This window comes from Apostichopus japonicus, chromosome 2, assembly GCF_037975245.1.
Source record: "Apostichopus japonicus isolate 1M-3 chromosome 2, ASM3797524v1, whole genome shotgun sequence".
NCBI lineage: Eukaryota > Metazoa > Echinodermata > Holothuroidea > Aspidochirotida > Stichopodidae > Apostichopus > Apostichopus japonicus.
The window spans coordinates 20,713,862-20,741,019 of NC_092562.1; the positions used below are offsets into that span (position 1 = coordinate 20,713,862).

Genomic DNA, 27,158 nt, shown 5'->3' on the forward strand with positions numbered 1-27,158 from the left:
AATAGTATAATACAAATCAGTGATGTTTCAATGTAAAATATTCACAAATATTGTATTGCATTGACAGATAATCAATTCATACATTTTTGACAGCCTTGCACAAGGCATTCGGTAATATAAGCCAAATGAGGCCAAGTATAATTAAATGGCTGTATTATATATATTTCAAATGGTTGTATTATTAAACAATGCACAAGTTAACCTACAATTCATAGATGGTAAGGCTGAATGTATTCAATAAATGTTAAAATAAATATAACCTAAAAATATGGACTATCATTGCCCCCCACCCGTACCCTCACACACCTAACATCCTGCATGTCTTTTCTACATCTGTAAGAAACACGAGAACCACTGATCATGTTTTCCCATCCCACCACCCCTACTCCACTACCCACCACCCCTTCCCTCATCCTTAAACCAACAACTTTAACCCACAAAATAGTCTTTCTAGATTACTTTCACTCAGTAGGCCTTAGCTTGTGATACTGTCCCACTTCAGAAATCACCCCAACCCCCCATGCCCCATTATTTAAATCTAAAACTTTATCACAATTACAAAATGCATGCATTCTAAATATACTGAATATTATCCGGGTGGCAGATAAATGTGACACCACCTACAATAGGGAAGACCAATATATTCCAATCATCAATCACAATATTGAACATTCCTCACTCTAGATATTGTCTTTTGAATTTAACTTATGTTTGCCAGATAAACTCTTCATTCTTCTTCAAAGAATCGGATTGCAACAGGTTGTCTGTGTTGTCATTACAGGCTTATTTGTCTTTGAAAGTTTCACTTTATAATTTTGTTGTGTAATTTGTCCTTGAAAAAATGTGATGTAATTGATTTTCTGAGCTGTCAGTGCACCATAAAGTCAAGGTTTCATCAAAATGAAAATTTTTGCTTTTTTGGTACCTTCCATTGATAAATGATTTGTACATTAAAATGAAAACAAAGACAATTTTAGCTCATTTGCTACGATGACATCACTCAATCCACTGTTGCCAGATACATTCATAGAGTGTTACAAAATAAAAAAAATAAAAAAATTGCCTCTTCGCAATTACTACATATACTATCAGGATTTGGTTTTCACTTTCTAGTGCAGAAAATTTTACAGCCTGTGTTTTGGTGAAAGAGTTAACTTTGACAACCAGAGTGACCAAAGGGTCAATGGTCATTAATAGCAAGACCATCCAATCCATCCACACAGCATTACAACAGCTTTCTTGTATTATCTTTTAGAACATCTTTGATATTATGAGCAAATAAAATGATATTACAAAACAGGTCACACAATACTATTACTCAAGTTTAATGGTAAAGAATAAAGCAAGGTATTTAAAACAATTAATGATTTGTACATTTGAGTTAATTCTAATATTAAGCAATGTCTGGCTGATATAGTCCTGTCAATCAAAATAATTATTACTTACTCTCTAAGTAACAACAATTTTGAGAGGACGGTTCAAAATGAGTAGAATGTCTGATATTTATTTTTTATTCAAATGCATTTTTCATGTTTTTGATATTATTGGAGTAATACTCAATAGTTTTGGTTAAATTGACATACATTGGTCTCCAAATTACACAGCTACTTTCAAAAGGGAGTTTGAAAGGCAGTTCCACAGACTCCAATGATATCACTGACCATCACATGTATCCTCAAAGATATAGGTACCTTTCATCAATTGATATCCACAGATCATTACATGTATAAGAATACCATCCTCAAAGATATAGGTGACTTTCATCAATTGATATCCACAGATCATTACATGTATATGAATATTGTCCTCAAATATATAGGTACCTTTCATCAATTGATTTCCACAGATCATTACATGTATAAGAATACCATCCTCAAAGATATAGGTACCTTTCATCAATTGATTTCCACAGATCATTACATGTATAAGAATACCATCCTCAAAGATATAGGTACCTTTCATCAATTGATTTCCACAGATCATTACATGTATATGAATACCATCCTCAAAGATATAGGTACCTTTCATCAATTGATTTCCACAGATCATTACATGTATATGAATACCATCCTCAAAGATATAGGTGACTTTCATCAATTGATTTCCACAGATCATTACATGTATAAGAATACCATCCTCAAAGATATAGGTACCTTTCATCAATTGATTTCCACAGATCATTACATGTATAAGAATACCATCCTCAAAGATATAGGTACCTTTCATCAATTGATTTCCACAGATCATTACATGTATATGAATACCATCCTCAAAGATATAGGTACCTTTCATCAATTGATTTCCACAGATCATTACATGTATATGAATACCATCCTCAAAGATATAGGTGATTTTTTTTCAATTGATATCCACAGATCATTACATGTATATGAATATTTTCCTCAAAGATATAGGTGACTTTCATCAATTGATTTCCACAGATCATTACATGTATATGAATACCATCCTCAAAGATATAGGTAACTTTCATCAATTGATATCCACAGATCATTACATGTATATGAATATTGTCCTCAAATATATAGGTACCTTTCATCAATTGATTTCCACAGAACATTACATGTATAAGAATACCATCCTCAAAGATATAGGTGACTTTTTTTCAATTGATATCCACAGATCATTACATGTATATGAATATTTTCCTCAAAGATATAGGTAACTTTCATCAATTGATTTCCACAAATCATTACATGTATAAGAATACCATCCTCAAAGATATAGGTAACTTTCATCAATTGATATCCACATATCATCAAATGTATACCTTCCTCAAAGATATATGTACCTTTCATCAATTGATTTCCACAGATCATTACATGTATAAGAATACCATCCTCAAAGATATAGGTAAATTTCATCCATTGATTTCCTTCCTTTCCACAAAGCATAAGGGCACAAAGGGCATATATTAATTTTATCCAAAGAGATTAAGAACCTGGAACATTCTAACTAGGATTTTCCTTCCATTACCAACAAAGAAATTAAGTTAGTGGCTTACTGAACTAAGTCACTGATGCACAATTATGTTATACTCCACTGTCACATATGCAACTCTAGGTATATATATGTGTTCCCCCCCCCCTTCTCCCCCCCCCCTTCTGCCAAATGAGGGTGGACACCCTCCACCTGCCTTTATAGCACACTCTTGTACTATTCTCATTTTCACCAAGGGTTCACATTTTCATTGTTTCAAGGCTCATTTTTTGCCCTCCCTGGGCCAGTTCCCACCCCCCCACTCCACACCCCCACCAAAGACATTCTGGAGCTACACAACTGCTTCCTTAACACCTCCCTGCCAATTCAGGACACCCTTCTCCTCCCCTTACAGCACACACTTTTGTACTATTCTCATATTTACCAAGGGTTCACATCTTCACCCATCCCTGGGCCAGTTCCTCTCCCACCCCCCACCCCCAAATTCCCAATCCCCACCAAAGAAATTCTGGTTCTACACAACTTCTTACATCTGTCTTTCTGGCACCTTGTGCAGTACTGTGGTATCCTGGATATATAAACGTCACCAAATTAGAGCAACAAGAGTTATATACCACTTTATAGTTCTCAGATGCTGTAGTTCTCCGATGCTGCAAATTCGGTTGCATTCAAATTAACATGACAGTTCTGTCTGCTCCACTACTAGCCTGAGTTTATGTCAGCAAAAAATACAACAACATAAATATCATCACACACTTCAAGAATTAATACTGTGCAACGGACATATCATCTGTGTGCCATTGTTGCAAGAGGTCCGCAACAATCCTGCATAATACAGGGTTGAATCTTCTGCTGGAAAGGTATCAGCTAAGTTCAAACCCAGCTGCAGACTCTATAGCGTATAGGAGTCTCGTCTTCAGTGTGTCTTTGTCCTTAAAGTGAGGCAGCTTAAGTAGGTTCATACAGGTACTCGCTGTAGGCAGTCTGTCTGCTTTGCCTGCACTGTGTATGCATAATGCTGGGTGGAGTTCCTATGGATTAGAGAATGCCAAAATAATTATATATATATAAATGTATTTTTGGGGGCTAAAGTCTGTTTCTGTTAATGGAATTAAAGCACAACAACAATATTCTATACAGGAGGATGATGGGGAAAAATGGTTAGGTGCTCTGACAGGTACAGAATACAAGAAGTAATAAGGACAATGAAAAGAACAAAAGAAGCAACACAAGTAAATGAGTTCTGTGTTATATATGTGTGTTTTATGTGTCATAAAGGGACAACAATATTTGATACAGATGATAGAACCTTTGACAATCTCTCATACTCAATACTGCAAATATTATGTGTTACACATAACGCTCACTTTAATATATGTTTGTTCACATGTAAATGAGTTTTGTGTATGTATATATATATATATATATATATATATATATATATATATATTACACAATTTGTACCAAAAATTTAATTATTCTGTTAGTCTATCATAAGCTTGCACGGTTTCGTGAAAACTTACAACCGGTTTTTCTCTAGCAAAAAACCGAATCTGGCTCAAAAACCGGTTTTTTCCCCCTCCTGAATTGCATTGAAAACATCCAAATCTCGATCGCTAAGATGCGTATTTTTGAAGCTTTATCAACAGTGGGTTCAAGTCTGTTCGTTCGCAGTAAATTGTTAAAAATAAGAAGAATAAATTCAAGAAATGTTACTGCCTTCATGACTCTCATTTTATAACCCACGTTGACTAAACTGAAGTAAATATGTCGAAAAGAAATGTGTTAGTGAATTTTTTTCTTAAAGTTAAAACATCACGTACACGTATCGTTTTTCTTGTGTTTACTGTACTTCACAAAGTTCAATTTGTGTTCAGAAAAAAATATCTTGGTAATGTTATATTATAAGTTATATTTTCGGAGATGAGGGCCTAGCATAAACCCATTATGACCAATTGGAGATCTTAAAAAAAAATGCTTTACAATATGATTGGTCCAATGAAGGTACCCAATTGCACGAGGCTCTAGCCATGTTCGCGGGTGGTATCTTGGCGGTAAAATAAATTTCTCTTCAAGGAGTGAAGAGAATTTACCGTCTACCTTTTCAAGTACAAGTTGAAAAATATCGCTGGCAAAAGCGGGATTAGGTCGGCAAAGAATGTAAATTGTTAACGTTTAAGTTGGAAACATGTGTTCATCAACGTAAACGAAAAACCAACTGAGAGACGCCTTGTCTGATAACTGATAAGAAGAAATGTTTAAAGGAAACTTACAAAGAAAATAAAATCCATTAGCGTACAAAGGAGAATTGTCCCAACAGCAACATCTGTAATTTCCAGCCATGTATACAACATTTTTACTCCTTTAATATTCCTTGACTCAAGCCTGACGCCAGGTGTCTCTTGTGAATAATGGACTGTGATTGTTCTGTTACTTGTTGTATCTTAGTTGTTAAACTCAACCCCTCCCCCGTGATTGTTCTAAAGTTACTTGTTGCATCTTAGTTGTTAAACTCAGAGCCCCCCCCGTGATTGTTCTAATGTTACTTGTTACATCTTAGTTGTTAAACTCACAGAGCCCCCCCCCCCCCTGCGACTGTACATGTCGTATTGTATTGTGGATTGCGCAATGTACCTTTCAAGTTTTAACGTTCATTTTTTGAACACGAACTGTGATCAATGTGTTTGAAAAGATTTTCTCCATATCCTCTACTATTAAATTGAAGTTAAATAATAAGAACAACACAAAGAGGACAAACCCTTTGAATGTAACAATTTATTTGGAACTGCATCTCGTCATTTGAGTGTGTACTTCTCACGACTACTAACGTTGGTGACCAAGGTCAGTTCAATACTACAAGGTTACCTAACTGATGCACGCATATATGGGCTGCATAGCCTAATGTTAGGCCTAGCTATCCACCCTCAAGCACTGGTTATGGCGTGTGCAGATCGTAGCTGACAATGTCGTCTATCAGAAAAGCTTTCTCTTGTTGCAATTTACTTTCATATTGCAAAAAGAACAGTAAAAAGGAGAAACCAAAGTCAACAAACTTCTTTTTTTTTCCAGTATTTGCAATTCACATTTCGGTTTTTTCGGTTTTTCGGTTTTCTTAAAATAAAAAATAGTACCGAAATTGGGTCGGAAAAAACCGGTTTCGGTACTAAAACCGGTTTACCGTGCAAGCCTAGTCTATCAGTGCTAATCAAATCCTTCCAAAGGCACCGCTGGGGCTCTTTAAAGTTTCAATCCAGCGCACTGTGAAATAGGTTCTCATGTGAGTGATCAATGGTTTTCACAGAGCTCTGTAACATTATCGCTTGACAGCGCTCACAAGCATGCGATCCCATACAGACATGCTTGGTGATTGGCTCGTTTCAGGTTCTACTTGTGCAGTTTCACCGAAACGACAAAATGCAAGTTAACGTGAAATTAAATTCTTAGGTTTGACTTGAACTTCACACGTCTTTCAAAAGATCTCTTATTCATGGTACCACCATGCCACTGCTGCTGATTCCGATACAAATACTCGAAGCAACAGCTTGTCAATTTTTCCTGACACCTAGATAGGACCGGGACCTAGGATGTGAGAGCGCCCTCTGTCGAATTGTTTGCGGTTGGCAATCCCCGGTAATGCCCCAATGATATCAGACCGTCTTTACACGATCATATCAAACTAACCTTGAAACCTAAAAGAGGTGGCCGGGAACACGAGGTGATGAATTTCAACAGACTCCGTCTTTGTGAGTCGGGGAGGTTCTTCACAATTTCCCAGAAGTTCTGTATCACTGGATGGGTGTCACTGAATTCACCTACCAAAGGAAAAAGGTCCAATCACAAAAAAAAACTTTGTAAGAAAAACATGATTGCACTTTGAACCTGCAAATCACTCCCCCTGCAGTTAACTTGGCAAGATGTACAAAAGCTCATGTCCAGAACGGATCTAAGAATCACATTTACGAAACACATTCTTGCCCTTTCTGACAACGTTGGAAAGATAGCCGCAGTTTAATTGTAAAATGATGAGAGTCTACTGGAAATTTCTCTCTACTTCCAGATCAATTGAGGACCATGATGGGTACAGCGTAAAAGAACACTATAACATGCGATGAAAACACAGGATTAATCTACTGGATATAGGCCACAGAAAAAAGAAAATTACGATCACAACATAACCAACAATTTGATTTCCCCTTCCAATGAATAATTAAGACATGCCAGAGTACATTTGGTTGAAAACCAGTAAATGGTGAGGAATTTTTTTTTTTTTTTTTTAAATCCAGAAAGAATTAATATAAAGTATCCTAGAAGATAAGATATTAGTAGGAAAACGAAGCTTCCTGTACCTGCATAATTGGTATGTCGCCTCATATCGTCGACGTCGATCGGTACCATTGCCCCCGAGATGAGAATCTGTAACTCTCGATAATCAAACATCCTCAGCCACTCTAAATCGATCACGTCTGCGATACCCGCTCGGAAATTCAGAATGTGCGGTCGGATCTGAGGAGGATATCGATGAATCCTTGAAAGTATCTCCCAGGACGTGACTGAGGCAAACGCCAGGGAATTGATAACTACCTAGTGATTTTAAGCTGATACTTAAATTAATTTGCATCACTTTTCTTTTTTTATGAAAAGTTTGATGGAGGCAATCTATAATTTCACTCACTTTTTTTTGTTATCCTTTTGAGATCTTCCCTCCCGGCCTTTCTCTCTTTTTTATCTCTATCAGAAGAGTTTATAAAGTCACAAGCAATTTGGAGGGTTTATCCACATGTATAAAAGCATGGCATAGTGAGCATCTTAGAGAAGAGATATTACTGATAACCTTCCATGTACAGTAACACCAATTTACTATTACAAATATCACTTTTAGTTTCTCTTGCAGAACAAAATACTCAATAACTCAAAAGGGTTGTCAGTTGTAATCTGACAAGGGAAGAGCTGCTCAAATACATATATTAAATGCATCTTCTCTATCAAGGAGTATGTTAGCGAGATGGAGGGGGAGGGGGGTAGCGAGGAGTGGGGAAGGGGTTGTTGCACTTTACCTGTTTGTTAAGTCTGAAGTCTGCCATTAGATGAATATATTCTATTCTATTTGCGTTTGTGACTTGAATTTTTTCACCGCCTGGTTTCAGTTCGTAAACCTTTAACAAAAAAATTAGAAAAACAAAAGAAGTTGAAGACATTTCTATTCTACAGTGGAAAAGTCACTACTCATAAATAAAACTTTCACCGACTGGCACGATCCCAGGGTTTCTCCCTTCCACATTTGCATGCCTCTCGTGAAGTAACATCTACCTGTTGGCTTGTTGTCTTATCCTTGTTTTGTTTCAGAAGTTGATCTTGACTGTAATTATAGAGTGTTGCTCAGCTTTGTCTATAGACGTTTCAAAGTTAATATCAAAGTTTGGGCTTTCATTTTAATCGTCTACTTTTTGTCTTAAACTGTCAAACTTTGTCTGAAATTTCACTGTCCTACCAAACTTTCCACGATGTAACTCTGTATTTAGACTGCTTATGTCGTAAGTTTAACATCGTATTCCAAAATTTGGAGTTGCTTGATCTTGTTGCATCCTAAAATATGGTTATAGCATTTTTTTTTTATATTTATTTATTTTTTAATATTAAAAGTGTGACTGTTTGTGACCAAATTTCACTAAGTAAAGATCAGTGCCGTGAAATAGAGAGTGTAATGGCTGTACGAGGCAATAGCAGGCAAGTATTGCTCACCTTTTACCCTGTTTTATTAATGGATGCAGAGGTACATCTTCTATAAAGAATGCTACAGGTAAACCAAAGGATTAAATTTTCCTTTGTAAAAAATATAAAACTGATGAAGCTTTGTGGTATTCAATGGACTGTGTAGTGACATTAATGTACCAAACTTACGCTTTGTTTTTACATAAAATGTAATTTAGAGACAGTTCATTTCCAAATGCAGATAGCTTAATCTTAAAACGAGTGAAACAACTTAACAAGTATCCAATCGAGATATTTTCCATAAGATGAAATGTTACATTTCGTCAAAAAGATGAATTAATTAAATTAACCTTACCTTTGCTTCACCCAAGTTGTCATCCACGACAGTAAAATTAAGGTCCAGATCCGCAACGTCACCTTCATAATCTTTCAGCGACAGCAAATTTCTAGAAAAGACCGACCATGTGAAAAGGGTGACACAGTTATTCCAGATTGAAATATTGAGCTCTCTGAGATGCTTTTGTCAACTTCAATTGTTGAAGTTGACAAAAGCATCTCAGAATGATTATTTCAAAAAACAAAATTTCTGGAAAGAATTTCTCTCTGTTCCTCTTTGGTTTTAATTTCTCTGTCATTTCTCTGTTTATGATTAACTAACAAAAATTAAATTTCAAAAAGCAAAAAAAGTGTTTAAATCTCTAAATACACGCCCACAAGACACTATGCAACTGTAAACTAGCAAAAATTATTTCCAATATGAAGATATTGAACAGGCCACAGAGTAAATTAGATGCATGGGTGATACAAAAATCAACCGCAGATATACAAACATGCAAATAATTTTTGTACACACCAAATTTAAAGTGAGCAGTTTCAACAAACTTGTTCAGAAGAGAATTGTGAGCAACCTCCTATTGTACACGATGCTGAACAGAAACTTTTATGCAACTGCATAGCTGAAGATCGTTCTCATAACAGGAACATAAAGTAGGTCTACAAAGGAAACGGTTCTTTTAGTTCGTTCTGAACACAGGCAAATTCGATTTGTAAAATTAGTCCTTGGGACAGGAATCCACATTTGAAACTTCACCAAAATGTTTTCTTTCAAATGGAACACACTTACCAAAATTGTCACATATCAAATTATATCTACAAATGGTGACTTAATCTCTCTTTGATAGTGGTAACCTACTACACAAGTTATCTTTGTCTGTAATCAAGTACAACAATGGTGGGAGGGGGTAAACAGGGGGTAACAAGGGGTGGGAGGGGGTGAACAAGCGGTGAGAGGGGGTGGACAGGGGTGGGAGGAAGTGAACAGGGGGTGGGAGGTGGTGAACAAAGGGTTGGGGTGAACAAGGGGTGGGAGGGGGTGAACAGGGGGTAAACAAGGGGTGGGAGAGGGTGAACAAGGGGGTGAACAGGGGTGGGAGGAAGTGAACAGGGGTGGGAGTGGGTGAACAAAGGGTTGGAGGGGGTGAACAGGTGGGTGGGGTTTAGGACGAGACTTACTTGTACATAATAGGATCCAACGATGCTAAATGATGGATGTCTACATCAGAGTGACGTTGCAATATCTTTGATAGGAAGAAACTAGCCAGAGGCAACTCCACTAAGAGATTCTCATATAAGACCTATGGAAGGAATGAAAAAAAATGCCACTGACTTTCATTGCACTGCCACATACATGGAATGGAAAATAAAGACCAGAAAACGAAAATGTTCAGTGGTTCCAATGCCCAAACATATTCATAGTGTGGTAGGCCATACATGTTAATATACATTAACTTGTGCAGACCAAACTGAAGAGGGATAATCTATTGACTAGTAATCATACTAGCAACATATATAAAGGTAGGTACCCAGGAATCAGTTATCATGTTGACAAAGTCTATATAGTGACAAAGTATAAAATCAGATGAATGCATGAATATTAATAAGGTCAAATTTCATCTCATAAGCATGTTCTGTATCTATATACTTACAATGTATTATCCAAGTTCATATGTATAAGGATTGTTGTTGTTGAGATATCACGTTTACAAGCTGTTTTTGACAATTGCCCATTAAACTCCAAACACCATGTTTATTAATGAGGTAAAAATTGTTGTTGAAAGGATATAGTTACATCACCATACAGAGTATAAACTAAATCGGACATACGGTTGCAGTGAACTTGACATTTTAAGAACTTTATGGTAAGCCCTGCCCACTCATTAATATTCATGAGGTGGGAACCAGAAACAATATGGCACATCTACTACCTACCACCACGTATGACATTGATTCAACTTGTGTTTGTGCAGATATCGTGTTGACAAGTTCTTTTTGACGATTTTCGAGTAGGCGCCAGCCACTCATGAATAGTAATGAAGTAAAATTGTTGTTGCAAAGAACATGCACTTGCTAAATCACCATACTATGTACGCACTAAATTACCAATTATGAAAGTTCAGAGACAAACTAATGTCCAAATGCAAACACAGGGCTTTACTTGGTTAAACGATTTTTGAATGGAGGTACAGAAAACAAAGAATAAAAACTCCATCGAGACAGATATTCAACAAAACAAGAGAGTTCACCTTTCCTAATATCCTGCCGATGAAATAATAATGTTTTTTGAAGTCTTGCTCTATTGTCACTGCCTGAGGGTTCGGATACAACAGACTGTCCGCTGTGGATTTAAAGAAGCCTCTGTTGGGGTCAAATGCCGTCTGGAGCAGTTGACTCAAGAATTCTCGGGTGATGCCACCACCGTCTATCCCAGCCTCGTTTAGGCCCTGCACGTTCCTCATCTGCACCCTCATCTTCTTACATAGATCCGGCTCTGTTTATAGAGAGCAGGGAGAAAATGAGAGAAAGCCACTTTATACCAATAAAATATTTTATTGGGCCATATTAAACTTACAAAGTCAAGGGGGAGTAGAAATGGAAAAGTTTTATAAAGGTTTTGATGAGGTAATAAATCAAAAATTTTCAGGAATCGGATGTGTGAAGACTCCGCTGACCAGACCCCCTTCCCCCCCCCACACCCCAGTTTGAGATACATAACCTCTGATGACCTCATATGACCTCTACAATAATACAAGAAGACCTTTGAACTCATACTCCCCCACCCCCTCCCCAGGAATAACTGAAATGGTTTTACTTTTAACTTTCATTTGCATAAGTAACTTAAATTGATTTCAATTGAGTTTCATATTTTTTGGCGATATACCCAGATATCTGAGTAATTTACTCTTTTATATCATAGTGTTTTACACCAGGTACCCGGGTAACAAATTACCTTTTCGACATTTTTGTAGCCTGGATCTGAAATGACTACGCAGATCAAGAAATTATTATTAGTTTTTCTCTTTTCTTCTCTTCACAAATTTAATGACTATCGAAGGTCACTTTACTATATGGTTGAATTAACAAGGACATCCTGGATAGATCTTTAAATTTTTTATTGTTGTATTGTTACTGCAAAACACCAATATTTCATCAATGTTTGAGAGCATAGCCCAATAATTAAATTTAAAGAATTAAATGGAAAGAAAAACGAGTAAAACAAGAAAAAAGATGAAGAACTTTAAGACAGAAAACACTAAATATCATGATATTCAACAATGCGTCAGTGAAGGTTACATACCTCTAATAATATTAAATGACTCTGTTTAAGTACAGATCATATCATATCACATCACATTTCATATCCACATATCATATCACACAGATCATCATATCACATATATCATATCACATCACATATCATATCACATCACATATCATATCACATACCATATCACATACCATCATCATATTACATATCACATATATTATATCACATATCAATTCACTTACCATCATCATATCACATATATCATATCACATACCATCATCATATCACATACCATATCATATCACATACCATATCATATCACATACCATATCATATCACATACCATATCATATCACATCACATACCATCATCATATCACATACCATATCACATCACATACCATATCATATCACATCACATACCATCATCATATCACATACCATATCACATCACATACCATATCATATCACATACCATCATCATATCACATAACATCATCATATCACATACCATATCATATCACATCACATATCACATGCCATCATTATATCACATCACATATCACATATATCATATCATATCACATCACATATCATATCTCATACCATATCACACACCAATTAAATTAGGGCTGACTAACCATTTTCAGGTCTGAGTTTGTCAAAAGCATCTTCGTAGATAAAATCTCTCCTAACAATGATGGATACCGAATGTGAAGCATTCAGTAGCGTTCTTTCCTCTCTCTCCCCTTTCTCACTGTATATCCAGCTCAAGAATATCTGAAGAAAAATGAAATAAATTTAATTGTTCAAAAGTCCTCCTTATTGTAAAACAAAACAAACAAACAAACACATCTCTTGTTATAAAAAACCATTAAACTGATAATTCTTGACTTTTCCATGTCCCTTTAATCTTGTGACATTCATATTGTTATCAGACATATGAGGATTCTAGCAGTAAAATTTCAAATGATGCCAGCCTTTCGCTTGTAGTTCCCTAAATTTGTTCACATTTTCTGGTACTGTTGTTAATTCATCTGTCCTTTGTCTGTACTGTTATGCTTCTGTCTTTTTCCTTTTTGTTGTGTAGAAAAATATAAATATATTTATTAGGTGCAACAATAACAGGCCAGCAACTGCTTCTCACAAAAAAAGGGAACTTTAACGGTACCTTAACTCTGTCCTCGAATGAAACCATGAAGGGAAGCTCAGCTAGGACTGCCATTCTTCGGGAGTCGTGAATGGTCATTGGGGCTACCTCCTCTTCATCTTCCCTTCCTCCGTTGCTCCAGAAACTCAATCGTGTCGGCTTGAGGGCCCTCGATGATGAAAACTGTAGATCTGCCAGCTGTAGTATCGTAAGATAATGGATGTTTGACGTTACGTCTTTGATTTTGAGAGGGTTGAAATTATATTTTTTATAAGCTAAATACAGAAATGACGACCAGCCGGAAAGCAGAGGATATTGGCGTCCAGCAAATTCTCTGTTCAGAGTTTCATCCACATGACCTATATAACCACATGATGGTACAAGAGAACAATAGCTTTTAGATGGTTGCATGATTTCTTTTACAAACAAAATTTTGGTTAATGAAAGTGATATTCCAGTGGCTGGAGTTGATCGCTTAATAAAACTGAAAATTTCCTACATCTGTAGGTCAAAACCACACCCTCAAGGCATTTTGTAAGGCAAAGACATGAGTTTTTCACGGTATTTGGTGAATGCATCTGGCAACAACTGAATGAAATGATGTCATCCGGTGCTCCGAGACCACCAACATTTCTGTTCGGACGACCAATACCAGCTACTTATCCATCCATTCTGTGCCAGAAGAACTTGAGAATTGTATTAAACAGGACAAAATTTTCACGGTCATCCAATCATCAGAGACGAAGACCGAGTTTCTGTTTGGACGACCAAAATCCTCTTTGCTGGTTATCTGACGGACCACACGAATCAGATTCAGATTGAATTGTAACTCATTACCCCCAAATAGGTATAATGATAAATGGGTATCAACCCTCCATCACTTTGGAGTCACTGAAATAAATCAAACATTGTGGTAGGCCTATCATCCACCGGAAGGGGGGGGGTGGGTTTTATTGGCCCAAAGCTGGTGTTCTATTCACCAAACTTATGCATCTCTCCTGCAGTGGGTGTACACATTTACATTGCTTTGTTATGTTTTGGTACATTTTTTCCTGACAAACAAATTTGCTGTTTGGACAACCAAAATATAAAGAACTTGTCGAGAAAATATCCTCGCAAAAATTTGCCCTGCTGCACAAATAAATGTACTATAAGGTGATTGGCATAAAAAAAAGTGCAGGGATGGGGATAGCTTATGTTCCTATTCGGAATCGAATGCATGTAAAAGGAGGCTTTAAACAGAGTCAGACTTTAAACAAAATCTCAAACGACTGTTGAGATATAAAGCGCAATCAAAACTGACAATTAAAGCGCTGCATTCTTTGATTCCAGATACAGGTTACCATGGTTATGCAACTAGCTGCTACTTGCTTGGAGGAGAGGCAAATAAACCCACCCCCCCAAAAAAAACCCGGATCGGTACTCGCCTTAATTTCGGACGCTGCCAGCCAATGTCCTTCGGGGCAGAAGGAGAGACGACAGTCTCTCTCGTAGAGTTGCTTGACCAGCTGAGATGTTACTTTAAAGCAGTACAGCCAAGCGGCACATTGCCTGTGAAAGTCTTTCTTCATCTGGATCCGTTCTGGGGCCTGCCGGCTGCTCGCGGCCAAGAAGTACTCGTCCATGACCACCGGTCTAGTTTCAGGGTAGGCCAGGTGGATGATGCCCAGACAGGCGTTCCTGAGAGCTAAGCTGAGATTTACCAGAGTCGGTAATGTGAAGGGCATCAAACTTTTCCTCGATGCCGCTGAAACCAGATGAGAATTAAACAGCTTTTAGGGTGTGCAATTGTGGCCGTTTTTTTTTTTTTTTTCAGAGGCATTCATCTTCTCAAGAAGATCCTGCTAGGATCGAAATGTCAGGCCGACTTACTTTTTATTACAAAGACTCTTACACAGGATCTTTAGTGGATAAGCAGTTTGCTAACAGTTTTTGTTTTATTTTATTATATTTTGGGCTACTCATGGTCCCCGTCTGTGACAAGTTTCCGTTGTAATTCACTGAGATGTTTTCTCTGTCAATACAATACCAATCTATATACATGAGCTTCGTCACAGAGGACATTTCATCAGTACAGAATTATTCACATGCAGTAAGTCAAGGACTGCTCTCTACTGGCGTTTAAAGTAAACACCATGAAAGTCACAACATTTGGGTATATTTATTACTGAAATACATCAAGGTACTTGAAGAAGTTACTTCACAAGCAAGCCACACACCAGACATTTCCCCCAGGGGGTTAATATACACTGATACGTCACACCAACTGCCCAACACCCACTATCAGCCTAATCTACCGGTTCTAATAATGATACTAACACAGATATTCTACAAAGTCTAGGCCTTATATTAGAATCACTTAGTTAACATGTTTGGAAGGTACTTCTGTGGCAGAAGATATCTTCAAACATTCCTCTATTTCCAGTAAAAAAAAACATTCAAATTGTTTCTGCCAACAAACTGACAAGGCTTGATCCTTGGCACTTTAATATTCCTCTGATCACCCTATTTGACACATGTAAGGCACCCACAAATAATGGGTGCGACAAACCAGATTATGTTTAATTACCTAACCGATGGATAATAACAATGCCAACACTCTGGAGATCCAAATGACAAAAAAAGTATAGTGGACCCACACAAAGTGTTACTAATATGATATTTTCTTCTTAAAACTTTCATGGGATACTAAATATTTTTGTGCTCATGTATGAATTTCTAGATCCTCCTGCAAGCAGGAACTCGCGAAGAAGCCTCATTGGTTTATCAAAACCGCAAGCTGTCCGAAGTCAGTCTCTTAGATTCATAGTTAACATCCATGATTATGAATTGTCAATTGTCAACAACTCTGTAACTGGACGACATACATTAATCTTGGAGTGATGGGAACTGGGGACCTTATGATTGAAAGGCACCGGCGTTAACCACTCATATATTTTAATAAATGAGAGTGATATTATTTGGAAACGATGGGGATCTACTCTCAAGTCTTGATGAAGGACTCCATGAACTTACCAGTTTGGCTTTGATGGAATTCAGAGTCGTGCAATGACTGCAGCAGATGACCAAAGAGTGAGCTGAAGACGGAGAGCAGGGGGACTATCCTCTCTGTATCCTCTTTGGAAAGAGGAATACCACGGGATATAACATGCAACAATGGCAGGTGTGTCCTGCAGATGGAAGAGAAAGACACGCCTCCGTAATATATGTTTGGCTTATTATGCTTTTACGTATAAAGCAACTGGAAAATAACGCTGATTCTGTCTAAGAAAGTGAACCACAATAAGACATCTATTGATTTATATTGTATGACTTACCCTGTTAACAGCCGAATACATACTGTTCCATACTTTTATGTAGGCTTAATTTATGACTTACCCTGTCACCAGAAGAATACATACTGTTCCATACTTTTATGTAGGCTTAATTTATGACTTACCCTGTCACCAGAAGAATACATACTGTTCCATACTTTTATGTAGGCTTAATTTATGACTTACCCTGTCACCAGAGGAATACATACTGTTCCATATTTTTGTTATTATTTAGGCTTAATTTATGACTAACCCTGTTCACAGAGGAATACATACTGTTTCCATATTTTTTTTATTATTTAGGTTTAATTTATGAATTACCCTGTCACCAGAGTAATACATACTGTTCCATATTTTTTATTTAGGTTTTAATTTATGACTTACCCTGTTACCAGAAGAAGACTTACTGTTCCATACCTTTTAGATAGGTTTAATTTATGACTTACCCTGTTACCAGAGGAGTAGATACTGTTCCAATAGCTTTCCAAATGTGCTGAAGGAACCTCGTATTACAGGCTAAAGTACACAGCAGGCTGCAAAATAAAAAAGATATAAAAAAAATGGTACCAATGAGGCCGAGGATGGAATTTGAAAAGGGGAGTAAAAATTCATCACCAAACAAAACAACAATATTGCTTACAAGGAGGTGGTTAGGGGTGAAGGTGGTAGGTGGGGGGAAGGGAAGGGGGGCGGTTTGGGAGACCATGAATTCACGAAGGTGCTTATCAGGAGAGATTTAGTTCACCTTGAATCACTGGCAGTAGAGGAGAATTTGTTGTATATATATAGCACAAAAAAATAATTTTCAAACTTTGAATTTTTGAAGGTTTTTATCTTCTCGTTTACCTGTTCCTGGGGACATGCAGTTTATGATCGGTCATCAAGATATGACAGATCTGACACAGTGCGGTCAGCGTGGCGACGTCGCTGGTATCTGCGGCGACTTTAAAGGATTGCACGTAATCGGATGTATTGAACTGCTGCAAACAGTGCTCCCGAATCTCTCCGACTGAGCGAGCGTTACCGAGCTGTCAGACAACCGAAGAGGGAGATGAAAATGTTTAAAAAATATAAAGCTCTCAAAGAAATCACAGTTTTGCACATTAGTTGCATATTGGGAGGACAAAAGATGTTGAGAGAAACAACCTGAACTTTTTCCTTGGCAAATAAGAAAAGAGGTGTAAGACTTTGCAGACTTGATGGGGAGATGGGTAGGGAAGGGGGGTGGGAGATGGGTGGGGAGGGGAGGGGAGGTTGGAAAGGGGGAGTGGGGAGTGATCTGACTAGGTACTGGCTTTTACCTCTTCAATCTCCATAAATAGTTCGTCTTCCACATCGGAATCTTCCAAGTCGTCGATTCTCTGCTGGGTTTCTGCAGTCGGAAGACACGGCAACAGAACCTGCAGTATGTGTAAGTATTTCACTATATAGGAAGTAGGAAGTGACCCTGAGGGGATTAAAAAAAAAACACATACTTAAAAAGGGAACTACAATCAATATGCAATGCATGGAAAATTGAATATGCAAGCAGTTTTATGTTGAGCTCATTCATTAATTGATGACACTTTTCTGATATTTATTTACGATACGGCTATCCATTGGTCGAGCTGAACACAGTGCAAACTTTTTGAGGATCTTTCCTGGTTGTCACTGAGACCAGCGGGTCTTACTCTTTGGTTTTCCAAACAGCAAATGTGGTAGTCCCCGAAAAGTGAGGCAAAATAACAAAGAATGACCATGATGTACGGTTTAGGAGAGATGTGTAGGTTTGGTCAATGGAACACCAGGATTTGGGCCAGCAAACCTCACCTTCGGGTGGAACATACCGCCTACCGCCATAGGTGAAATTAAGCTTATGAGGTCCAGAGAACGAAATACTTATGTATGTAGAATACACCTTGAACATTGGGGTGGATATTCCACAAGAAAGGCCAACTGAAAAGCCTATCATGTATGAGAGCCTATTCATGAGCAACAACTTTAACAAAAATAATAATTATAATAATAAATCGATATTTGGCGAGGGTAACTACTGTTCTTTTCACCAAGAAAACATTATTCACTTGTCACTAATCATGCTACATTATAGTCTCTGTAATTGTACTAGGTAGTCTTATCATTTCAGCTCTTAAAGACTCTTTTAGTCATTAAGTCTTGGACTTTAAACATTCCAAAGTCAGAATATCGTGGTTACAACTTGTTAAATTTATTTCATAATTGATGCTATAAAATTGTGCTATGATAGCCTTTATCTGTAAGTAGGCCCTACAGGTACATCCTGGGATTTTATACATGATACTGATACTACTACACTCGCTCCAGTTTTAAGAGTCGCGTGAGCCGAGCAAAGTCCGCTGTGCTTGTGGTTAGGACATGCGTAAGATATGACAAAGTAGTAGTACCGGTCAATGTATGGTTAAACCTCAAACTAATTGCAAAAGAATTGTTTGAAAAACATTAGCAGGTAGATTTAATGATCCTTTCTAACATACCAATAGTAGTATTTTTAAGCAACAGTGACCACCTGTCATTAAAATTAATTAACAATATTTGGGAGTCATAACTTGGAAATAGTGTGCACAGCCACTTACAGTCTTTGCAACACCCTGACAAAGTAGGGTGACTGCGTGTCCTTGACTGTGGGACAATGACACTTATTAGTGGGAAATTTAAATCTTCTTGCACAATATTACTTTCATTGAGTATTATACAAAGGAAGTTTTGCGAGATATACGAGTATGGTGCCATGACATTCTTTGAGTAATCCGATGAGATTCGCAGCAGATTTACTGTAAATATCTAGTTTGTAGAGAATTTTTTGGAAAGGGGAATACATATGCTCCAGGTAATATCTGTGCATGTCCTAGTAAAATCAAATCCTAACATACCCCTGCTGTCAATTATACAAAAACAACCACACAACAATTAAAGACTGTTAACAAACAAACAGACACAAGTACTACAATGTGTGTGCAAATGTAAAGCAGTAATTAGCATCAAAGGCAGACAATTTATCTACCTTTCAGTTAATTTCTGCAAGGATAAATTCACCAGTATCCATTTACAAATTTGTTTCCCACCTCTATCTATAAAATACATTGTACCTCGGTCTATAACATATCCCCCAAAGCGATACAACACCGGATTCCTACTTTTGCAAAATTAAAAACATCCATTCTTACTCAAGTTGGGCCCGGTGAGTGACATAACCGCGTACAAGAGCCAAGCGGAGGGTTGCAAGTCCGGGTGGAGACGTATCCGCTGATGATCGTTGGAGTCGAGTAAGAGAGCGTCTAACAAGTCTGTGAGAGGCAGCAGCGACTTCCCGGCCACAGCAGGGAGGAGGAAATTACTGACCTGATCAGAGAACTGCTCGGAAAAGAAGTCCTTGCACACGTAACGGAGCATGATGGATCTGGAGGTGGAAACCGACAAAAATAGCTTTTCGATAATCCAGAGCTTCTGGATGTGAAGGATAGGAGGACATCTGCCGATTGATAACGAATCCAATGAGGCGTCATCCCAAATAATATGCAGCAGACGTACATTAAGGTAGATGGAGGCGTTACCTACATTGAAACATCTTCACTCATGTGGTTACTAGAGCCATGTTTCTTGGAAAACGCCGCAATTTGTTTGTTTTTAATTTCTTCCTCATTCGGAGTAGGCTAGCTATTAGACTAGACGGTTAATGTGTCATGTACATAGACACCCCCCTTGCTGTATTATATCTTAAGTAGGATAAGAAGGTTTAGGGTAGTGCTAAAAAAAGGGTGACGCACTTTATTATATTCTCGTTTCTTTTCTAACCCCCTTACTTGGCTGTTTAAACTCATCAAATAGTAAATCCAGCAGGTCGTAGAACTTACGACGACCTTCCGTAAGTTTCTTCCATGAGCATGAGTGTGATGTGTTTATGCCTGGTACGTATCGCAAGAATAATAATTGCATCCTCAGGACACAGATAAGATCTCAGAACCTACAAACTATAGATCAATTGATTTTCCTCTTACGACCTCCCAAAACAATTGTTCACCTCAATCAATCTTTTTTTTTTTCTTTTTTTTTATTCAAGCAATTATTGTTTCTGATTCAATGAGATGAGGACATCAACAGTAAACATACCACTTTTTTTTAATATCCAGAATAGTAGTAATGAAGATAAAAGGCATAACTTAGGGTGCAGGATAATGGTGGAGGGGTTGGTCGACAAAAGAGGGAGGTCAAAGACTCATTAGAGGGAGTATGAAGCCCTGTCGATAAAAACAAGCTCTAAGTTGCCATAAGTCACCGTAAAATCTTTGACAGAATATTAAACTCATTCCTACTTCCTGCTGACTAAGGTAATTCAAGGTACTGAAGAAAAGACAACAAGCAAAATAAATCAATCAATCAAATGCCCACAGTTTTACCTGTCTTTCTCTTGGTTCTCATTTTGAAGAGTGTGTTTGATTGGTCGAAATATAAGGTTTTCCACAGATTCAGCCAATGGAGGAAGGTGATCTATATCCATTCCAGATGGAAGTCGAGCATTGATAAGTGTTTTCATATGAACAAAATAACCTAGGAAACAAAGAGAAAAGGATAAAGGTGAAAATAAAGAAAAAAGTATACCAAGAAAATTTTTTGAAAGTTAATTTCATCTGTGGGTATTTGAAATGTCGTTATCTCAAAAGCATGCTTAGAATATGTTGTTCCTTCAATAGTCAAAGTAAATTTTCACCTGGTCTGTCCTTTTCAAAGGGATCATAATAATCTTTATCTGCAAAATGTTTACTTCTACTTTTTACATCAATATCTATGCATGAATACCCTACTCTACATTCCCTCATTGTATATTGCTAACTTTTGATACTATGACATCACACTTATTTGCTTCAAAATCATTTATGATTCCCCCCCCCCCCCCCCAAAAAAAAAAACTATGACAATTTTGATTTTGGATATCCAAAATTATGTAGGAATTCTTTACAAAATACCCCTGAAAAATGCTTGGAAAATGTTTCTCTTCCATCAATAAAAAGAAAGAAAAAAAAACATCATATTTCTCTTGGACTATCCCGCTGAGGGATTCTTAGCAGCTGGAATGAACTCACCCCCCTCCCCCCTCAAAAAAACAATAAAAAACAAATGCAAAATCCATGTTAAAAAAAGAAACAACATTATGTTATCATGTTGTGATGGCTGTAAACATCTGATACCATGCTGGGTGGGGATAGTTCTTGATTTTCAGAACATGATAGATTTCTACAAAATATTGGACATTTCCCACTTGACCATAATAACTTCAATATAACACTCACCTTTAGAAACTAGAAAGAACTGCAATCGAGAGATAATGCTGACAGTCTCAACATCTGATAGGCAAGCTTCATACGTTCTCGTATCCGTAAATAATTCGATAAATCTTAAAGCTGTCGATATATTTGTTGTTGCATTTTCACTGAGAAGCAGTAATCTGAAAAATGGAGGGAGAAAGTTTGATGGGCAATGTAATCAACATTTAATGACATCACGTAAATAAAGATTAAAATGATATCATGTTTTAGACAGTTTTCGGGTATTCATCACAACACACAAATAGCTATGATACTGTGTAAACCAGCCTATAAAAGGCCTTTTTTTTAATATCATTTTTATCTTTTTTTGTTTTTTGTTGTTAATATTGATTGTAGACAACTCAGGGAATAATTTAGTGTGTTCAAATTTGTGTGTGGCAGTTTTGAAGGCTCTGAGATATGCTATTTAATATGCTATGGCCTCTGTGTACAGAAGTTGCTGTACATCTATGAACTTGTGTAGTAATTTGCCCGTTTCACTATGTGATTCCCTGATAAATTATTCCCTTGCGGCTCACTCCAAACTAAAAGTGCAAAGTAACACTACACCAAAGCAAAAAAAAAAAAGGAGCTCATATACTTTACAGGTAGAGAGAGAAAACTAGTATTTTGATAATCACCCAAACCCACATCTCCCCCTTCCCTCTCCCACAATGAAATCAGCAAACAGATGGCTGTGATGCCATGGATTCGATTCGCTTTCAAGCCGCAAACCTTAGCTGGACCATATACCCTACAAGAAAAAAGGTACTGATACATTTATGTGCTGATATAAGCCCTCGATATGCTCTGCAGAAAAGAAAAAAAAGCTTTTTGCCATCCCAAACGTACGTTTTGGTTCCACTATTTATGTCAAAATTGGCTAATTTTAGGAATAAATGACTTGAAGTATAAAGATACATGGTTCTCTCACTCCAATGAATTATTCACTAGTTTCTATCACTGATACTAAGTTTGTTACACTTTGTCTAATGAGTAACTTGTTTTACATCACAACACTGTTTTAGGTACAGGTACAATAAACATGCCTTTATTTATAAATTACATTAAAATGTTATAACACTGTAATAATTAGCAAGGATTAAAAAAAAAATTTAGAGAATGGGTCAAGTGAAAGAGGTATTTATGATATGCTGAAGGGGTCTAAATATTTAGTTAATCTAGTTAAATGTTGACGAGTTGATTCAACTGTTACATCTTTCCGAGGGTTGGGATCCTTATAAAAAGAGAGAAAAAAATAATGAAAGCTATTTCCTCTGAATGGACAGAAAATGTAAGCCTATTCTGGAGACACAAAAAACAAAATTGATTTTAAATCATTCATAAACTTCTAATCATTCATAAAGCTACCAATCTTTATTGAGTCACGTATTATGAATGTCTGTAGTCCTGCAGGTAGGTAAAACATTGAATAAAATGGCAACTTCTTGGCATTCCTCCAACAATTCCTATTTTGAACATTCACAGTTGAAATCATCTGAGACAATATTATCTTTAAAATAGCTGGATCCCCCCGTAGCTCAAGGCTGAATAAATGTCAAACCATAGAGATTATCTCTGAAACTAGCTCAGTGTTGATCAGTATGAAAGGTGAGGGTTCATATGCAGCCACCCGAGCATCTCTTCTCACTTACCTACTGTTATGGTAGAGTAACCTCCTCATCTGGTGGAGCCAACTGTTGCCACTAGCAACCAAGGTCTTTAACCATTGTGATCTGTGCTGAATGGCAATCTGTGAGAAACATAGCTGAAGAATACAAACAAACAGAAAAAAAACCCCAGATAATTCAGTTATTTGAAAGAAAATTTCAACTAAAACGTTGGCAAGAGAACTTTTATTTTATTTTGCTTCCTTGACTTTTGGTTTGTTTTTGGCTAGTATGTATGTACAGTAGTGAAAATACTTCTTTTCACAATACTGAAAGTGATTAATGAGTGATTTATGATATCAACTACACAGTGAACTGTATGCTTTGGAGACATAAAGATCTAAACATCAGAATTCAAACTTCAAAACAGGAACTCCCTAACCATCTACATCTCAATTATTACTTTACATTACAGCTCTACAAGAAGAGACCATTTAGTTTGGCCAATGAGAGACAGTTCTAGATTAGGACTAGATGTGAACACTCTGTGTCATACTTGATTAAAGTTGTTAATTTGACGTTCTATTGTCCAAAAATGTATAAACCATATTCAGCAGATCTCCTCACCACCCCCCCCCCCACCCAACCCCTCTATGCTGATACACTCACTATCCTAGAAAATCCTTAAGTACAAAAAATAAGCAAAACGGTCAAACAAGGGGTTTCGTAGTAAGGGTGGAGATTCATTAATAATGCATCGGTAATTCAAGGCAAAATTTACCAATCTGTCTTGGTCAACCCTTGGTGTGTAGAAGAGAAGAAGCTGGTTTAGCAGTACCCTCATCGTCGGCGGATCTGGGAGGACTTTTGATCGAGCGAGTGACTGCAACTCTCTGTCGCATGATCCCCTAAGAACTTGCTTCACACGATATCTTGTGAGGCATCCACGTACAAACTGCTGTATTTGCAAGGCACTCCGCTGACGTTTTCTCTCAAACTATGACAAATTAGTAGTTGAGTTGGTTGTAAATGTCTGTATCTTTTCTGCCATTGTTTACAGAGTTTTACGTTAATTAGAAACAATCTGGTAACTATGAAATTTGATTAATTGTTTATGTGCTCTACATTGAATGTACTGTACAGTACACAAAAAAAACAGTGATTAGACAACATATGGATATAGATATATGTTTAGTTAATACCAGAAAATTTTCAGAATTGATCATTTGAAAAAAATAAAAATACCATTATTACATATTTCATGCATCTCAGGTCCAAATGTTAGCTTGAAATCCAGTCAGATCAAATTTTATAGGCATATTATTGCATATCATGGAAAAGCAGACAATTCCAATGACTTTACTCCTTATTGCGTACTGTCAGTTATCATTATAAAATAGGTACTAAACAGTACAAATCTCACCCAATTGTGAACAATACTGTATTCTACATGTATAGGGATTTAGTAAAACAAAATCTTCATCTTTCTGACTTACTTCTCTTTTCTTTCTCTCCAATAAATTTCTCTGTAATAGGCCTGCATGATCTTCCTGAAAACAGAAACAAATAGAGAACAAATGTTTGACATCACAAGATTCAGAAATGGGTACCTGAAAACATCATCTACCAAACTGACAATGTTCTTTTCAATAGAAATATAATTTTAAAACAGAAATGTCTGCAACTTTCAACATTGCGGATTCTAATATCTGTAATGACTGACAAATAATGTAACTATAATAATGTTCCAAGCTGTGTTGAGCTTGATTTGTTATGCCAATACCTGAATATATCTAGCCTAGCCGATAATTGGGATAGGACTAAGTAAGATTGGATTTCCAGCCAACCAAAGGATTGTTTCTGAGACTGAATTGCATTATGTGACAGTATATTTTTGAGATGCATATTTTCAATTTACAAAAATCAGAGGCCGACTGGTTATGCCTGCTGCTGTTTAACAAGTAGCATGTTGTTAGGGCCTAGAATCAGCTGAAGCCAAAGCTAGGCTTGACCTTAGTCCCTAGCGGAGTAGAATAGGTATAGGCCTAGGCTCAAATTGTTCATTCCACCTTAGTTAGAACCTACAGTTAATCCTGCTAGAGCAACTCATTTAGGCTCCTTTTTAGAACTAAGAGTACAACGTTGTCATCTTTTATTGTTAGGGTTCGTTAGTCACTGATTTCGTATCACTGGCTAAACTACCGCAGCTTAGGCCCTACTGGTACTGCGTTAGGCCACTCACCCGTTTGCTAGCACCACGTAATGAAACTTGTGGTTTTCTTCTAAATTCACCCTCAAAGCTGTACATTTTTAGACGTAACAGAAAAAACTTAAGTTCTGACAGGCGTCTTCGCTTCCAAACAAATTCTGTCTAGTCTACATGTGATTCTTCACAATATTTTCAAACGGGACATGCCGTTCTAACGAACAATCCAGAATCAGTGACAGTGCAAAGTGTAACGCTAGGTCTAACGTTATCATTTTCGTTGAATCACCTCAATTAGAGTGCATTGTTCATAGCACAGTAATGCAGGCTTTGCTAACATACATTTTGCAACGTAGGCCCTAGCCAGACGTTGTTGTGAAAGAGAATGTAGAAAACAAGTTTGGTCAAAACATAACCCTTGACCTCATCAATGGTAACTACCCTATTCGGCTAGGAAAAGATGAATTGTACACATTCAGACAATTAGTCAAGTTGGAGATTTTGTGGAAGATCGAATGTTCGTAAAAACTGTTTTCTCCAAAGAACTAAAAAGGGCCCTCCATTTCCGAGTCTATGGTTTTATCTCACAGGGCTGAAAAATGAAGGTAATGATTTTGCCCGAACCAGTTATGCCATCGAAAACAGCACACGGAACTAAGTAGTTTGGTCTGAATATGAATGGGTTAAATCGGCAAAAATCCTACTAGTAGACATAAACGCCAAGTGAGCAATTGAACAATTTTCTGCAAAATGTTTAATTGACGAGCTTGTCAAATCTCGGCCTTTTGGCTAAGATCATGGAGATTATATGTTCCCTTTAGAGTGGAATACGTGATAAACACCCGGCGATGGTCACACAGTCACAGTCCCGATGCAAGGTGACTGGGGTTGAGAGCGGTCGTTCGGTAGTTTGGTTTACGTGCACAGGTTCTTTCCTAGGTGACTTTTCTTTAAAGTACTGATCAAATCTCGTTAATTCAAAAATTTTCTGCAAAATGTTAAATTGTTCACTTCATTCCAAGTGACCAAGTGAACTTTTTTTTTCTGCCAAATGTTTAAGAGTCGTGTATGCGCGGTAGCGATGACTCATGCGTATACAGTGGCGTAGGAAGGTACTTTTGAGTGGGGGGGGGGGGGGCTGAAGACTGATGGCCGGCCTGGGGGAGGGGTCTAAGGGGATTTTTTTGCATTTCCAGGTGGCCTCAGATGCAATTTGGTGCAATACAGCACACTTCGACCCACCCACTCCATTTTGTATATAATTTTGCATTTTCACCTGGCCTTAGATGC

The 27,158-nt window shown here is 37.2% G+C and overlaps 1 protein-coding gene across 2 annotated transcripts; it reads right to left on the minus strand.

Annotated features, from left to right (window-relative positions):
- On the minus strand, positions 1–26,244 carry LOC139981679 (ubiquitin-protein ligase E3C-like). Of its 2 annotated transcripts, XR_011797915.1 has the most exons (22): positions 25,905–26,244; positions 25,159–25,212; positions 24,444–24,659; positions 23,708–23,820; positions 22,038–22,192; positions 21,147–21,297; positions 19,917–20,149; positions 18,036–18,181; positions 17,581–17,762; positions 17,181–17,267; positions 16,436–16,590; positions 14,848–15,167; positions 13,442–13,618; positions 12,912–13,050; positions 11,250–11,494; positions 10,180–10,301; positions 9,023–9,113; positions 8,013–8,111; positions 7,305–7,461; positions 6,640–6,770; positions 2,810–3,989; positions 1–2,749 (listed from the first exon to the last, which is right to left on the minus strand). XR_011797915.1 is itself a non-coding variant. In XM_071994272.1 (21 exons), the coding sequence occupies exons 1-21, from the start codon at positions 25,968–25,970 to the stop codon at positions 3,822–3,824; spliced, it is 3,207 nt and encodes a 1,068-aa protein (XP_071850373.1). In that variant the 5' UTR covers positions 25,971–26,244; the 3' UTR covers positions 1–3,821. The 2 variants fall into 2 exon arrangements, 1 of the variants encoding a protein (XP_071850373.1); XM_071994272.1 differs by having other exon boundaries at positions 1–3,989.
- Between the last annotated feature and the right edge of the window lie 914 nt (positions 26,245–27,158).